Source organism: Hydractinia symbiolongicarpus, chromosome 15, assembly GCF_029227915.1.
Source record: "Hydractinia symbiolongicarpus strain clone_291-10 chromosome 15, HSymV2.1, whole genome shotgun sequence".
Lineage (NCBI taxonomy): Eukaryota > Metazoa > Cnidaria > Hydrozoa > Anthoathecata > Hydractiniidae > Hydractinia > Hydractinia symbiolongicarpus.
The window spans coordinates 9,735,751-9,748,570 of record NC_079889.1 but is presented as its reverse complement, the minus strand read 5'-3'; the positions used below and the strand labels follow the sequence as shown (position 1 = coordinate 9,748,570).

Genomic DNA, 12,820 nt, shown 5'->3' with positions numbered 1-12,820 from the left:
TTTTAACTATAATCATCTCTTTACCAATTTGAGGCGAATATTTCTTGGTCCGTGTTTTATATTTTTTTACTACACGAATGCCTGCATATCCATTGCGCAAAATCAAAACATTTAGTCACACGTGCAATGTTCTATAAATCCTAAAACAGACTTTTAACTAAGTTGGTTATAATAAGTAAAATCTCTGCGTATAAAATCTATATAAAATCACTTTGGCAAAAACACATTTCGTTTCCAGGCTGTTGCATGAACAGCTTAAAAGAAAATGCTTACTCTAAATATTCTTATATCTATGGTTAAAAAATATAAACTATTCATAAAAAAGATAAAATTCTATAAAAAATATTTAAATAACTTTTTGTTGACAAATAATTGGACAAATAAATACAAATACGAGCTCTGAGATGGAGAGACTTTGATTTTCACCCGCAAACCAAAATAGACTGAGCGGTATTGTTTCGAAATTAAAGATTATTAAATAGTAGCCTATCCTCCAAACAATTCTCACTTATTTGCCCGTTGGTATAAAAATAACAACATTTAAAAATAACCAGCAGCTCTTCCCTGCAGAGGACTACGGGGATCAGCTGCCGTCTGTGTTAACACGAAAACCATTAATAACGACCCTGAACTAAAAGTTTATTACAACTCTTGTTTGGCATTCTTATTGCTAAGCAACCATTTAATTTCTTGTAGTTTGTCTTCAGCTTCTTGTCGGCCATCTTCGCTTTTATTTGAAAATGTAAACCAAATTGGCAGAGCACACCTGGTGCCATTTTTTACACCTAGAACACCATGCAAGTTTTCGAGACCATTTGAACGAAACGATACCAAGCGACCACACTTAGGACGAAGCCGAGCCTTAAAAATAAAAAATAAATTAACATAATTAACATAAATTAACATAAATAAATATATTTGTTGAACACTGTTACATAGCTAATTGGGTCCAACTTTATACTCAACAGTTACCAAATAACCAGAAATTATCGTCCAGTATTTTCTGAGCGCCCATGCAAATAAGCCCACTACAGGGCGCACAGGGTGGGCTTCAAAGAATATTATATACTTAAGATGCAAGTTCTTTTGCATAAGAATAATAAAAAAGCATCATCTATGCTTAAACTAAAGTTTTGAAAATTCCTTCTTTATTTGTATCGCTCATCATAAATGTTTGATGTTCGAAAACTGTTGCAACAACTGATACAATTAATAAATGTTTCGAAAGATTTAAAAGTGACCCGATTCTTTTAACAACCCTCTTCTTTAACCACCCATGTATAACAGAAAACAACTTAAAACAGCGCCCAATGCCCTCTTGAATACTCGTTACACAAATACGTCCACCACAGGGCGGACAGACCATTCCGTCGCCCAATATAACGAATGTTCTACCAATTAACTACAGAACATGGATGATTCGTGCAGTATTTAAAATAAACAACTCGATCAGTCCATTACCTAATATTTTTACGCCGAAGTCTACGAGCGAAAGTGAAAACAGCAAATTACCGTACCTGTATTTTTCCATCGTAATTCGCAAATATAAATTCACCGCCATCAAAATCTTCGTTCAAGTAAAGCAGAGCACTAAAATTAAAGAAAAAAAATGGACTTTCAGCGTCTCCAACTATTCAGGCGAAAGGGATAAGTACCATGCTTAATGTTAGAACATGGATTCATTATGACGTTTGAAGTTACGAAAAATAATAACAACACACAAGATCGAGTGTATTTTCAGGAATCATAGAACAATGACATTTAGATTATCAACATTGTCATTCGTATGCATTCATTTGTTCATTCACATCCGTTTAATTATTCATTTATTCATTCATTATATTCATTCATTCATTCATTCATTCATTTATTCATTCAGTTACTCATTCATTCATTCATTCACATCCGTTTAATCATCATTCAATCATTCATTCATTCATCCATTCCTTCATTCATTCATGCAGTTACTCATCTATACATTCGTCTATTTATTTATTTAGTCAGTCAGTAATCATTAAAACTTGATATATCATATAAAAATGTTTTTGTTCTATTCGTGCAAACAAAAAGCTGTTTCACAAAAACTTTCTTATATTTTCGCAGTATTAAACTACAAACTTGTTTCGATTTATAGCATGTCCATTGAACGGTTTGATGTTAATCAAAACGCTAATGAACTCCAACGTAAAAATCAAAGAAAGCTGACATCTACCTGTAGTCTCTCCACGTGTACGCTGGGTGTCGTTTTGGACACGTTCCCGCACCGTCACCATTCAGCACGCAGTTATCTGAATGAAGTGGATGACTGATGTGTTCTTCATCAGGAGATATTTCTAAATAATTTCAGATCCATGATATATTTCTTTAAAACGCGTATACAACAAAACATAACAGGTATCCTGTTGGTTTACTGGCGCAGAGTTATATACCGTCTGGTGGCCTTGTGGCAGATCGTTTGCCTCCAGAGCGAAAAGTCTTGGGTTCAAACCCCGACCGAGTCATTGCAGAGACTATAAAACTGTGATCGATACTTTTTGCTTCATAAAATTGATATCTTAGGAGGTTGTCTAGTTCAGCGGCTGCTTTGCTTGTACGCCTTCCGTAGCTCAAATGGGTGCCTTAAAAGCACAAGAACCCCTCGCACGACCTTTTTTGATAACAGGTGTATTAGGAACCGAAGACGCTATCCTGGGTAAATAATGGTAATCTCAATAAAATTACAGTTCTTTACCGCCCTCTATATCCATTATTTTGTCTCAACATTTTTAACGGGTACAGAAAAACAGTCTAGGGAAATAGAAAATAGTTTCCAGGTCATTTTATATTGCGTTCGTTGAGTTTGTTACCTTCTTGGATGACGGTGTTTTCAGAAAAATTGAGGAGAAATATAAACTATTAGAGATTTTAAAGGTCATGCTGCGAGTGAAGAACAAATGTGTGTTACATTGGACATTTGAGTTTTTTAAAATAAGGAGAATTAAGAAGTTTTAAGGGGCGTAGTAAGCTTGTTTTAAAAACTTATAAACTCAGGAAACATTGCCACGATCAATGGAATAGAAATTAGGCGTACTTAGCGTCTACGCACGCACTGTGTGTAGTAGCCATGAATGCTGCAATGGAACGCAACATAGATACGATGGTAACGTTATAAACAATAGAAATAACTTTGGCCAAAAATCTGGCCAATAATCTATACTTAAATAAGTTAAAAAAACAACAAAAAAAACAAACAAACAAACAAACAAACAACAAAAGAAGAAACAACGTACCATCAACTAAAGCATGTCGGCACACCAAATGCGTGAACGCAAAATTTAAACGCACTGGCAGGTCAAAATACTCTTGCGTCAGCAGTCTTGCACGTTCACTCAATTCCACGTATAATTCCACTTCCTCTATGGAGACTTCACCGCTTGATACAGCCTGAAAATAAGAGTTCAATAAGTGTCCACAAAGACTTTGTTCGTATAATGTCGTAGTTACGATAGATGTAAAATTTCACCACATGAGAGTCTAAATTTGGCCTAACCTTGCCAACACGATTTAAACTGCAGTAGAGCTACTTTTTGTATCGCTATAGCATATGCATGGCAACGAGTATACGGAATTCGATTCGCGGTTCCTAAAACTGGGAGCCGCAAATGAACCCCCTACACTATGCTGGACAGTATATGTTAGCGACTGACGCAGATAGCTGACCCAAATAGTACTTAAGCGCTGGGTCTATACTTCTTTCTTTTTTGTTCTCATGCAATACAGCAAAATCGTAGAAAGAAATTGTTGCACGAAGCCACACCTTTTTTACACTCTCTTAAAGCGTTTTTTCTCTCTGCACCATTTTAACCAACCAATCGAAAGCGCATATTTTTATAAAAAAAACAAAAACAGACAACTGCGATATAGGTAAGGGAAAACAAGGGTTGAATTTTTTTTCACATATTTTTTTTCATTTTATCCAGCAAATTTGCGAAAGACACTACATACTATGCTATTTTCTATACAGTATATATTTATACATCTGCTTTAACAGGCATATCAAAAGAGCCATATAGTTCTCCATCGTTACAAAAAGTTTAAATACTGTTGCATGCTTTTTGCTGCATGGGCGGCGCGACAACAAGCAATTTTACGCAACAAAATCGCGTCGCACGCGCATGAAAAAATCGCACCGTGACCCTCAGCGCTTTAGAATGGACACACAAACATGTCATGAACTTTAATTTACTATAACAAGTCTTTGAAAAATGTAGAGTAGTTCGAATGAAAATACATTTTTAAAAAATACCACCTACATCAACAGCACCTCGTACGGTGACCCCTTTAAAGATTTCTTTCTCTGTGAACGGGTGTGCAGCATTATCGTGGTTGTGTTCGTAACCGTCTCCAGAACGAGCTAGTTTCTGAAGGCAAAAAACAAGGTATCAATGACACTTCTACTTTCCAGGAGCCTAATTTGTACAGTACAAAGAGGGACTAAAGAGGCCTTCTTTGGGGATTTACAAACTTAATTTTCGGTGTATAAATGTTTAATGTTTATCTTGTGATTTATTTGTTTATTTTCCTTTTAAAAAAAATTCAGAAAAAGCTTTTTCTTTCAAATTTAATAGTTATTTTTGTATCAAGTAAACTTCTCATTTGTTAAATAATTTAAAATTACCTTCTGCAAATAACAAATTGATTTCATATGAAAGAGCTTATAAAGTTGTCTAGGAATTTGCACATGTTTTTCAAAAATCTTTAATTGGCTCTTAAGATTTTGGACTTCGAAGTTCAACTAATTATGCATGACATTATGAACTTGCTCTGAGTGAGGTGATGTATTGGACAGTTTTGCCAAGCCATATACTGTTAAAATTGATTTTTGGTCATTCTGTTTCGTGTTTTGTGCATTTCACATAAATTTCAATATTTAGTTATTTTAATTATGCTTAATTTAGAGTTAGAGTTGATGGCGTCATAATTTTGCATAATTAGCGAAACTAGAATGTCATATATCTGAAGATATAAAAAAGATTTTTCAAAAAAACAAAAAAATTCTTAGATAACTTTCAAAGATATTTCATATAAACTCAATTGTATTGGGGTAGGCAGCTCAGTTTAAGTGTTTATATTTGTTATATTCGGGTAGGTAGCGAAGCTTTAACAGCGCATAAAAAGCATTTGAAGATAGTGTTTACATGTGAACTAACGGTTAGATTTACTAAAGTTATGTTAGCTTGATAAGCCGCATCTTTTACTTGTTCCAATCTCTTGTTTAAAAGTTTAACATATGACGCGTTAGATAGGACCTAAATAAAAAATTAACAAATATAGTAGGTCAAAGTGAATTATAACTGCAAACAAATAAATAACGAATTAATATGAGATATATTGTTATAAGAACTTTATCATTCAGTAATTATGAAAAATCAGTGGCAGATTTTTGGAGTGAAGAGCATCAACCCGCCCTGTGTGACTTCTATATATATACGTATGTATGCTAAGAAGCGGTTAGAATGCAATAGTCGCACTCTATAACTTCCTGGAATTATAAAATAATCTACGTCTGATCCCACAAAGTACCGAAATTTTGCAAAATAGATTCATACAGATGTCATCAACAATTAGCACAGCCTAGGTTTAGATTTAACCAAATAACATAAGGTCCTAAATCCGTTGTAAGCTTTGACGAGGGGACTATAACAAGTTCAAATTGTGTAAATCTAATATAGGAAAAGCCAAAGCTACTACCTGTAGCAACGAAATTCAAAATTTGACGTTACGTGCCAACATTTAATCCTAGTGATTGTAGCTAGTTGTTGCAATATCATGGTCACACGCAGGTCAAATAAATATAAGTTTATCATTGTATAAAATTATAATTTAGTTCAGAAAGCCACAACCGTAGCCATAAATTGTGCACGTCCTTTTTTATATAAGAAACACAATGTTTCTTGGCTTGTGGCTGAGATAACAGCTACTTTCAACGGCTAATTCCAAATATTAAGAAAATTGAAAAAGTAAATAAAAGGGCATAAAGGGGATAAAACAGACGTTTAACTACGCAAATTTTTAGAGAATTCCCTTTAAAGTTAAGAAACATCCAGACTGAAGCCAAAAGAATATGTTTTATTATAAAAAAGTGTGTATCTTAATTGATGCTTATTTATATCCTGATGCAGACTTATTATTGAACACATCAGTAGCTTATACAAGAGAGTCACACTCTCGCAAAGTGAATTCTTCTGTTTCTGGCAACTTTATAAATGAAATCACAGTAAATTACAAGTTCCCTTTCTCGATCACCTCATCTTATCACCTTAGCAACTAACATAACGACGTCATATACATACCTTGACAAGCTTCATCAACATTTTACACTCCCCGTCGTTAGCAACGTTATCAAAAGCAACACGATCAGTACCATTGAATTCTTTTTCTTCCAACAACAGCACAGAGTTCTTAAGAGTGACAGAAACTTTTGAAATACAACAACAAATGCTGTAAGTTTACTTTAAAGGAATTTAGATATATATTAACATAAGGTTGAAGGGCAGAGCTTTAAAATTCCACAAGTTTAAGTTTAAGAGCAGTACACCTGGTGGAATGATAAGTTAAGATTTATGTCTTCTGATCCCCCCAAAACCGAAACATTCTGAACCCCTTAAAGCATGACTTATTGAATCACAAATCGTGACTTTCTAAATCCTCTATAAAAACCATGACTTTCTCTAAAGCTTAAAACTGTGAATTTCTTACCCCAAAATAAACCACGAGTTTTTAAACTCCCCAAGACCCTGACTTTCTAAAGCCCAAAATCTGGACTTTCTGAACACAAAACCGTGACATTCCAAACTCCCAAAGAACAATTATTACCAAAACTTAATACTCACGTTAATTTTTTTTTCTCTCTTCCATCTTCCCTGATCTCTGTATTCTTTTGTTCTTAACTGATCGTCGATTGTAAATGTTGCACTTTCGCCTTGTTTAGTTTTTGGCAAAAGAATGTCCCCAGTTACCGACTCAAACACAGCATCCAATTCCTGCAAGTAAAATAAAAGATTTTACAACATGACAAATCAAAAAAATACACAGATCATTAACCAAATCATTTAAAATATTATAATACTGCCATTTGACTGGGAGGTAACTTAAAAAGCGTTTCGTTATCCAAATCCCATAATTTTGCAAAGAATCAGCGGACAATCCTTTGTTGAATTTATTAGACCTCCAATATCAGGTCCTTTCCATTAGTTTTAAGTCTCTAGCAGGCTGGGAACTTGGTGCACAGGTCTCTAGAGTTTGTACTTTGGCCTGTTACTGCCTACTACAAAGACACTATATTTTCCAAAATAAATTAAATGTTCTGACCACCTTGTTTCACACATCCTGACGATATTGCATGAGAAACGTTTCTTCAGAAAGGAATAAAATTTCTGACATTTTCTGCTTTCATAATTATAATAGCATTACCTGTTCTGACTTCTCTAGCTCTTCTACCTCACTTGATTTGACATGAGGTTGAGCATAACCAGATGCGATTGAAAACAAGCTAATTTCCAAAGCAAACTGCTTGAAGTATAACGCTGCTCGCTGAAATAAAACAGAACTCAGTGAAACTTTGTTTACTGAATTTAAAGACCTTTCGCTGGCAATACATATACATCAAGTATCAACTCACTTATAACTTTAATATCAAAGTATAACTCTCCTGCAAGAAGGGTCATAAAAGGGAATATAAAGCTAAAAACGATATTAAAGTTTTTGCTAATACTAGTATTTTTGAGATGATATCATTAATTCAGTGTTAGTTATTAATGTTATAAGATTTATTTTGAAAATTTAATACTTTTCTGTCTTTTAAAAGGATTGCGAAAATCTGGTCAAAAAAACTTAACAATATAATCAAATTTTGTAAAAACAGTCTTTTTATTAACATCAAAATATATCTGAAGGTTAAGGAGGTTAAGTTTGTCTACGACAAAAAATACTGAGCCAGGCCAAAATTGTGATTTCCAAAGGGGAGTTGTTTTTATCTCCTAAAGAATGAGAAAATTCGACAAAATAAGTTCTATTCATTTATCAGGTATTTACACATGACATCATTAGAAAGATCTATGTCAATATAGTTATTATTAAAGTTAGTAAAGCTGTTGCAGTGCACTTTTGAGTTTCAGACTAAATAACTTCAAGACAAATGGAAATAACTGATGTTATGATCTTCTGCATGGGTTAATAGGCACCACCAATATGGGACTAATTTGCCTAAGCTTTTTAAACCCACCCGTTTCAGTTTGATGATGTCATCAAAAAACCTTAAAGCTTTAATATCTCTGTCACCATTAGTCAAAAGCACTTGATATATTTTATTGATCAATACTTTAAGGTCTACATAATAAACGTTCAGTAACAGGTAAACGAACTTCTTTTCCATTGTTTTTCTGCATAAGTGCATTATTAGTATATGGGCTTATTGACTAGTGGAATTTTATACAGGCTTATTGACTAGTAAAAACAATGACTTACACTTTGTTCTACAGTCCTCGATTTAGTAAAGATTTATTGACATGTCGTTCTCTTACGAATTAAATAAATTTTAACATGTAATATGAAAGATCACAAATGGTCACCTTGTTATCTCTAACAAGAATTTATATATATGTAAAACATACCGGTCTTGGTTTTATTATCTTTTTTATCACAGAAGGTTGTTTCTTATAATATCCTAAATTCGCCATCATGATTGGATCATTTGGAATGAGTAGTAAGTATGATTCTGCAGCAACAGCAGCTTCCAAAACATTCCCAACTAAACGAAAATTAAAATATTGTTATAAAATCTTAGTTTAGCAATTCAATTGATGATTTAATGCAAAGCTCTTTAAAAACATATTAAGGATAGGCTTTTGAAAAAGCAATCTTGAGTTATTTTAGACCATTGATCCCTTTATTTTTTGTTTACATTACTTAGATTTTGCAATATTTCTTAAGAAAGCTAAAGATCTTATTTGAACTCATGCTTTTGCCTTTTCCAATTGTACCTCCAAACTCTGGGCCACAGAAACTTATCTTTTTAAAGACGTATATACTTCTTATTTTAAATATTCCTATAATTTTAGTGGGAGGAAATTCATTAAAAAGGCGGTAACTTAAAAGTTGCACAACACCATTTTCTTGAATTCCCAGAAAAGTTTGTATGCAGAGTAATAGACTAGTGCACCTTTACAAAAACATAAAAACAGTGCTTCGAAATAAAACAACATACACTAGTATGAAAATTATGCTTCATGTAGAAACAAAGGAATAACAATGGAAAGAAGACAAGAAAATCAAAATTAAAAATATAACAAACACGAAAACAAGGAACTTACTTTTGTTGTAACAATACTGCAAATAATGAAAATAGTATGGAACAAAATGGCTTTTTGAAGTTCTTCCTTTAACTGTTGTTAACAATTTACGACATTGTTGACGACAAGTAAGTATAGCCTTGTAGTGATTGAAAAGTGAGGTAGAATAGGATCCTTGATACTTTTCGTGATTAGAGTCACAAACAGCATGGCATTTTTCTTCTTCTTTAAAAAACAATGTCAGAGACTCCTCAAAGGAATTAACACAATCTGTAAAGTTTCCTTTTTCATAAGCTTCCTCTCCTTTTCTGTATAGTGCTGCATGAGGTAGTTCCTCTAGTGATATCAGATCATCTTCTTTCTTGTTCACTTTAGCAAGTAGAATATCTATGTTGGTTTTCATCATTTTATCGTCAGGATGCATTTCAAGATAAGTGAATGCTGCATTAATTGATTTCCAAACCTCTCCAACCTGCAAAAACAGAAAAGTAAAAACCATTAAATTACTTTACAGTGCTTTAATAACGGATTTCTTTTTAATTTTTCAGTAGCATTGGAACAAAATCTCTGTAAAATAACCCAAAATTTAAGTTTTCTTTCAAAAAATCTAATGTCGAATTTCCTATTTTGGAAATATAATACGATAGAAAACACTGGCAAAACACTGGTAACATTAACACCTAAAAGATAAAAAGAAATTCTAAAAGGATTTTAGGAGAAGTAAGATATATCTATAGGTTACATTTTAGGAAAATGCCATATTTTTTCATTAAATATTTAAGGAGACTTTAGGAGGCCGTTGCTAAAAATAAATCAGTATTAGAAAAAATGTTGGACAAAATTTTCTTGTAAATCTTCGGAAATCGACGACAACCAATTAAAAGTTAGCAGTTTTTAAACAATAAAAAAGAATGATTATGACTGACCGAAAAAAGTCTTTTTTTCTGAAATTGTGACAAACCCCCCTCAAAATTAATATTTTCGCTAATCAGATTTATAAAAAGAATTTAGAGAAAACTGATTTTCCTTCAGTTGTTAATAACTCAGAAAAGTCTTGGTTCAAGTAAATGTTGAGGCTTTCTTATATAAGTTGTAAAGTATACACCCATGGCTTCCTTAAATCTGTCAGCTCTATTACCTTTAAATATTTTTATTATCTTGCTCATTTTACTTCAATTACATTATGGAGAGTGTTTGTGGAAGACACTTGTGCGACTTTTCCAGGTCTTGAACATTCACATTAGTTTATCCCCACAAAAAGTAAGGTCAGTCGTGAACTTTTTGGGAAGTTTTTTCCTCCAAAATGTTTCAATTTGAAATGGTCTCAAAGAATTTCACTAACACAAAATTATCTAAACCACAGAAGTTTTTTCAGCCATGGCTTCCAATTCTATATATACAACCGTGAAGGTTTTTTTCTACAAAATGCAAAAAATTTGTGGTCAAGTTGACCTGCAAAGGTTTTCTATGCAAAGACTTTCTTCCCTTCTTACAATATCTATCTTCTATATACCTAAAATTGCATTTTTTACCCACCTTGAAATATGAGAATTGTAAATAATTATATGGTTCTCTGTTTTCAAACAATCTTCTAATACTTCCAGCTATAGGGCCTCTTCTTCCCATAAATTTCTCTCGGCAAAGATCGCTGCAAGATTTCATCTTTATGGCAAAATGGAGATAACTTAGCTGTCCATCTAATAATACATTATATGCTTGTTGCAATTTCTTCAAATCAGCTTGACATTTGATCCAACATTGAGCCTTTACACCAAGCTCATGACGATAATCTGAAATAGCTCTTTCAAAATAAACAACAGCTTCTTGATGATTGTCTGTTTCATAAGCACGTAAACCATCTGCGTATAACTCATCATAAGTTGGTTTGGGATTTGTGTAATTCAAGTCAATATTCTCAATATCAGCAGACACAAGAAACACATGATGAAACAGAAAGATTAAAATTGCTGCTATATTTATGCTTTTAGAAGACATGATTAAAACTAAAAAAGAGAACAATTTTTAATACATAATTATACAGAGAATACAATGCATAAAAAATTAAAATTTAAAACCAACACTTATTCTTAGGGTTTTTTTCCAAATAATAAAGTTGTTAAACATCATTTAGATATTTTCTGTGTGGATGAAATTATTTGGTCTTTTAGGCAAAGTACAAGTTAAAGTCTATATCCATACAAAATTAATAAAAATAGATCTGATTTTTAATATGATAAAAAATTTTTACACCATTTGAAATCTTAAAATTTACCCCCATCCTTGAGATGTTTCTTCAAGAATATAAAAAATTTTCCTATTTTTTTTTAACAAAAAATACACAGCATAGATTGGCAACTTCCTCTAAACAGTAAAATTTTTGTGAAACCTAATTTTGTTTAAGTTCTATAAATCTAAAACATACATTTCTTAATAAAATTTTACTTCATAAAAGTTATTACTTTGGCTAAAAAGATATAACATTTTAAAGGACAAAGTCTCAACTATGTATACAGTGCCCAAGTCAGTTTTTAGCAGATCCCAGCTGTAGCCATAAATTTATAGGAGGCAGGTCTCATAATTATGGATATATTTGTGTTTTGTTGATATGATTGTTTTGTAAAACGTTCAGAGGTTTTTCTGTTTAAACCGTATTTACTCTATTATTTCAGTTGCTGAATTAGAATTTTCATTTTCATTTGCGTGATATACAACATTGCTCCATTGCATGCGCATGAAAAAAATAGCATGTATACCATATCTACTTTTTACTGCAATGGAGCAGAAAAATGTTGCACAGAGCAAAAATTTTGCTCCACCACTTTAGAGACAAAATAGATCTGAATTTATTTTGTGCTTCGGAGACAAAATTTTGTTGCATAGTAAATGTTGCTCCTGTTCCCACCTTCTGCAACATGTCCCGGGACAAAATTATTGTTGCAGCACATGCGTGCCTCGTGTTACAATATCATGCAACAAATATTTCGCAATCATGTGAGGCAAAGTGTAATTGACCAATGAAAATGCAAGAAACTGTAAACATTGTTTTTCTTAAGAAGTCAAACATCAAGCGAAGAGAGAAGAGAGAAGAAGAGAGAAGTTAGGAGAAAAAGCAAAAATGCTGGATGGAAAGAAAAAGCTATCTGATGATAATAAAACAAAACAATTTTAATTGACTTTTTTAAAACAAATCCTGTGTTATGGGATAGTAGTGATGTATATTACAAAAATAAAAACAAAAAAGAAGTTATAAAGCAAGATCTGGTCAGTCAGTCAGGGTAAACACTTAATTAGGCGACGGTAGGCTAATTAGGGCATACCACCTATTTAGGCGACTCATTGTAGCCTAGTTAGGCCATATGTAACCTGGTTAAGACATTACAATATTTAATGGCTTTTCACACATTCCTAAGAAAAAATCGCAAAAAATCTTTGTTCAGAATAGATAGTCTATGCAACCATGATTCCAAAATTGTCACTCGTGCCTCGATATG

The 12,820-nt window shown here is 32.7% G+C and overlaps 1 protein-coding gene across 4 annotated transcripts; it reads right to left on the bottom strand.

Moving 5' to 3' along the window:
- Nucleotides 1-118: 118 nt before the first annotated feature.
- Nucleotides 119-11,357, bottom strand: LOC130628607 (prolyl 3-hydroxylase 1-like). 4 transcript variants are annotated; one of them, XM_057441585.1, is made up of 12 exons: nt 10,866-11,357; nt 9,351-9,801; nt 8,652-8,788; nt 7,453-7,572; nt 6,873-7,022; nt 6,333-6,440; nt 5,178-5,288; nt 4,293-4,400; nt 3,270-3,423; nt 2,213-2,333; nt 1,518-1,590; nt 119-861 (listed from the first exon to the last, which is right to left on the bottom strand). In XM_057441585.1, the coding sequence occupies exons 1-12, from the start codon at nt 11,322-11,324 to the stop codon at nt 643-645; spliced, it is 2,211 nt and encodes a 736-aa protein (XP_057297568.1). In that variant the 5' UTR covers nt 11,325-11,357; the 3' UTR covers nt 119-642. The 4 variants fall into 4 exon arrangements, with proteins under 4 accessions (XP_057297568.1, XP_057297569.1, XP_057297570.1 ...); XM_057441586.1 differs by having other exon boundaries at nt 5,190-5,288; XM_057441587.1 differs by lacking the exon at nt 5,178-5,288.
- Between the last annotated feature and the right edge of the window lie 1,463 nt (nt 11,358-12,820).

What these genes read in the sequence shown, in the direction of transcription:
- LOC130628607 (XM_057441585.1), bottom strand. Translation starts at nt 11,324, where the DNA reads ATGTCTTCTAAAAGCATAAATATAGCAGCAATTTTAATCTTTCTGTTT. An exon ending in GCAGTATTGTTACAACAAAA is followed by an intron (nt 8,789 to 9,350) that starts GTAAGTTCCTTG and finishes ATTTTCGTTTAG; the next exon opens with TTGGGAATGTTTTGGAAGCT. An exon ending in CCGACATGCTTTAGTTGATG is followed by an intron (nt 2,334 to 3,269) that starts GTACGTTGTTTC and finishes GAAATTATTTAG; the next exon opens with AAATATCTCCTGATGAAGAA.